Source organism: Anarrhichthys ocellatus, unplaced genomic scaffold (genome assembly GCF_004355925.1).
Source record: "Anarrhichthys ocellatus isolate YVR2014 unplaced genomic scaffold, GSC_Weel_1.0 scaffold4609, whole genome shotgun sequence".
NCBI lineage: Eukaryota > Metazoa > Chordata > Actinopteri > Perciformes > Anarhichadidae > Anarrhichthys > Anarrhichthys ocellatus.
The window spans coordinates 1-4,230 of NW_022284583.1; the positions used below are offsets into that span (position 1 = coordinate 1).

The 4,230-nt window shown below is 45.3% G+C and overlaps 1 protein-coding gene across 1 annotated transcript; it reads left to right on the top strand.

Moving 5' to 3' along the window:
* Positions 1 to 360: 360 nt before the first annotated feature.
* Positions 361 to 4,224, top strand: LOC116379566 (atrial natriuretic peptide receptor 2-like; the record flags this gene model as incomplete). Its single annotated transcript, XM_031841523.1, has 11 exons — positions 361 to 447; positions 929 to 1,072; positions 1,164 to 1,285; positions 1,373 to 1,511; positions 1,867 to 1,915; positions 1,999 to 2,097; positions 2,337 to 2,456; positions 2,553 to 2,646; positions 2,911 to 2,998; positions 3,289 to 3,428; positions 4,010 to 4,224. Coding segments are annotated over 11 exons (1,252 nt in total), but the record flags the coding sequence as incomplete, so codon positions are not given.
* Between the last annotated feature and the right edge of the window lie 6 nt (positions 4,225 to 4,230).

Consider the following 4,230-nt stretch of genomic DNA (forward strand, 5'->3'; position numbering starts at 1 on the left):
TATATATATATATATATATATACATATACATATATATATACATATACATATACATATATATTAGCTGTTAGCAGCACAGTCCTGCTTGGCAATAATACGGAGCTAACGGCTAACGTTAATGGAGGTTGCATTGAGTTACGTCACGATGCGTTCAAGTTCTGTTCAGTGAAAATGAGTCTTGGGTGAAGTTAAGTCATGATGTGTTCAAATGTAAGGAGATGTTTTATAATAGATATCAGAGAGGTGATTATGATCTATTTTAATATTTAGTTTTATAAAGTATCTGAGTCGGTATCAGGAAGGAGTGAATGTTAGAGGAACTAAATCATTATGATATATTAAAACACATTTGTGCTCCAGTGATGGCAGGACGGTGGCCATCAAGAGGATTCAAACAAAGACATTCTATCTGTCCAAAACCATCAGACAGGAAGTCAAACAAGTCAGGTAACAAACCTCCTCCAACGTGATCGTCACGTTTCCAACGTGATCGTCACGTTTCCAACGTGACGTTAAACGCCTCTACTTTCACCCCATTTATGTTAAAACCACGATTTCCCACTTTTCACTGAGTTACACCATGTAAACAGTCAATAACGCTGCTCTATACGAGCATTTCTATTTCACAGCAATGAAATGAGAATTCATCAGCATGAGAAGCTAAAGTATTGATCCAGACACGGCATAATTTTCACTTATTGTGAAATGTGTACAAAGTGGCTTTAAAACATGCAGCATTTTACTTTGGTCCTGTTTCACTCTTAGGAAACAGAAGGAGGGGCTCGTTACCATCAGGAGAACACTTTTAAATGGCGTAAAAAGCCCCCAAAAATTCAAAAACACGCCACGATCCTGTAAAAAGTAGAGGCGTTTAATGTCACTTTTGGGCTTCCATACAGTGCTTTGACTCTCTCCCCCCCCCCCCCAGGGAGCTCGATCACCCAAACCTCTGTAAGTTCATCGGCGGTTGTGTTGAGGTGCCGGACGTCGCCATAGTGACGGAGTATTGCCCAAAAGGAAGCCTTAACGACGTTCTTCTTAACGAGGAGGTCCCACTCAACTGGGGCTTCAGGTGGACACGCTTTCATTGCAGATGCTGATAATGACATCGGGTTAGTGAGGTAAGAACAAAAGCAATAATCCACGGTTTGATTCCCTTCCAGGTTTTCCTTCGCCACAGACATCGCCAGAGGGACGTCGTACCTGCACCAACACAAGATCTGTCACGGCCGACTCAAGTCTCTGAACTGTGTGTTGGACGACCGCTGGGTCTGCAAGATCACAGGTGAGGCGAGCAGACCGAGGCACGCCCGTATGTTTCATTGGACCGTTTTATTCCGGATGTTGAATGACAGACGGTCCATCCCGTCAGATTACGGGCTGGGAACGTACCGCAGAGACGACGGCGCGGAGCCTCTTTCCACCTATCAGCAGAGCGTCCTGGAGGTCTACATGCCGCCCGAGTTTCAGAACTCCAACATGGAGCCGACGCTGGCTGGAGACGTGTTCAGGTACGCAGAACACAAACAGAACCACCTCAACTACTGCCGAGTTCACGGCAAACGGCGAGCAGACACCTCGCACGACGCCAAAACGTACAAAGTCAATGCAAAGACGGGAATAGACACGAATGTACGGGAATTAACATTCCTCTACATGAACAAAGATGCAGTAGTGGGTTTTTCAGCCGTGATCAATAAACACAGATGATCCCACGAGTAGCGTTTGGTGTGAACACAACATGTGACACAACTAAGGAGCTCTGACTGAGTGAACTGGCCTCTTGAACAAGAATTAACCCTAAAACCTGATGCTCTATACACACACACACACACACACACACATAACCTCTGTGTGTTTTCCCAGTTATTCCATCATTCTGCTGGAGATTGCCACTCGCAGCGACCCCGTCCCAGTAAGTCCACGTCTGTCTGATGTCTTTCTAACTGTTATTGTGTCGCTGGCTGAATGGAGGACAGATACATGAATACTTTACAGGTAGAGGAGTCCAGTCTGGAGAGCTCCTGTTGTCCTCCTCTACCAGAGCTCATCTCCAGTAAAGCCGACACCTGTCCCTGTCCGGCTGACTACGTAGAGGTGAGAACGTCCTTTCATCTCTTTGATTATCACTATTTGACTCTTTCTAATAGAACTCCTCAAACAACAAAAATCAGATTCTGGAGCCTCAAGAAGCAGTTTTCTTTTTCTCCATTTCTTTAAAATAAATAAATAAAGTAAGAGTAGTAAACCATCCACTTCTTCATAAACACATTCACATCAGATCTCTCTCTCTTACCTTTTTCTGACGTTTTTTTGTCCCTCCTGTGTTCCCATAGCTGATCCGACGATGTCGCTCTCACAACCCCGTCCACCGACCCACCTTTGAGCAAATCAAGAAGTTTGTTCACCGGATCAACCCCATCAAAGTCAGCCCGGTGGACATGATGATGAACCTGGTGATAACCTGGAATCCAGAGTCATTATTACAGCAGCACTTTATATGCATGACATCATGCCATGTCATGTCATTGAGTTTGAATGGTTTGTTTCAGATGGAGAAGTACAGTAAACACCTGGAGGTACTGGTGGCAGAGCGGACGCAGGATCTAACGCACGAGAAACAGAAGACAGACAGGCTGCTTTATAGTAGGACACACATAGATATACACACCTGTCCATCACCTGTCCATCACATCAAACATTGAACCAGTTAAGATGTCTCTATATGCAGATGATGCAGTTATTTATACAGTAGTCCTCCACAAACAGTAATCATTGGAACAATTAAAATCAAGCATGAACACATTTATAACTTTCTCCATCGTGTACATTCTGTAGTAACAATACTCATATATTCAAAAACATAATGTATCTGAAGAATGTTAAACTAATTGCATGTTTGTGTCGTAGGTATGCTGCCTAAACAGGTAGCTGATGACCTGCGGCAGGGAAAGCCGATGCAGGCTCAGAGTTACGTCAGTGCCACCGTCTTCTTCAGGTAGGACCAGGAGGCAAAATCCATTAATCAAGAGTGAATCCAGCTTCATGTGTTAAAGCTGCATTCTCTCTAGTGTCCACCAGGGGGCGACTCCTCTGGTTGTATAGAAGTCTATGAGAAAATGACTCTACTTCTCTCTTGATTTATTACCTCAGTAAACATTGTAAACATGAGTTTATGGTCTCAATCTCTAGTTTCAAGTCTTCTTCAATACAGCATGATGTACATTTAGTAACTTATGGTCCATTTTTTAGTTTTACAGTCTAAACTGTGTGTGTGTGTGTGTGCAGTGACATCGTGGGCTTCACTCAGCTGTCCAGCAGCAGCACTCCTTACCAGGTCGTAGACTTCCTCAACAAGCTCTACACCACATTTGATGACATCATCGACAACTACGACGTCTACAAGGTGGAAACCATCGGAGACGCCTGTGAGTGACACACACACACACACACACACACACACACACACACAGTGTAATAATTACATATGGTGTAAGGGCCTGAGGGGCAGGGTAGTGGCTGGCATCTACATTCCTGCCAGAAGGCTCCACCCTCTCCTTCAGGGGAGCATTGAGATCAGGTGTGGGAAGAGACACACCTGATCCTGATCTCCTCATCAGGGAGGGGAACAAATGGCCAGGAGAGAAACGCAGCAGAGGCGAGACGACGAGAGGAGAAGAAGATTAAGTCGGCTAGCGGCCCGGCTGTTTTAGTTTAGTTATAGAGTTAACTGATTGAGCTCTGGACTGAGCTACGTTTTCTGTTGTTTTGTGTTGGGTGAGGTTTGTTGGATTAAAAATCTGCAGAACTGACTGCCTGTGGTTGCTGCGCTGCCACTAATTTCTGTCCTCCGTGCCGTCTTGTTACACTGGTGTATTACTGACTTACTTCAGGTGTTTCCAATATTTGGTGAGAGGCGGTGGACTGAATACAGCAGAGCTCCAACAGCAGCCTCTAAAAACCAAAAGCTGAACCTTGTTGTGGTCTGGATCTCTTTGTGGTTCTGTAGACATGGTGGTCTCTGGTGTTCCCCTGGAGAACGGGATCCTCCACGCCTCAGAGATCGCCAGCATGGCTCTGGACCTGGTGGGCGTCTGTCGCACCTTCGGGATCCCCCACAAACCCAACACACAGCTGCAGATACGAGCCGGAATACACTCTGGTACGTACACGCGTTGAACATCACACTCTGGTACGTACACGCGTTAAACATCACACACTCTGGTACGT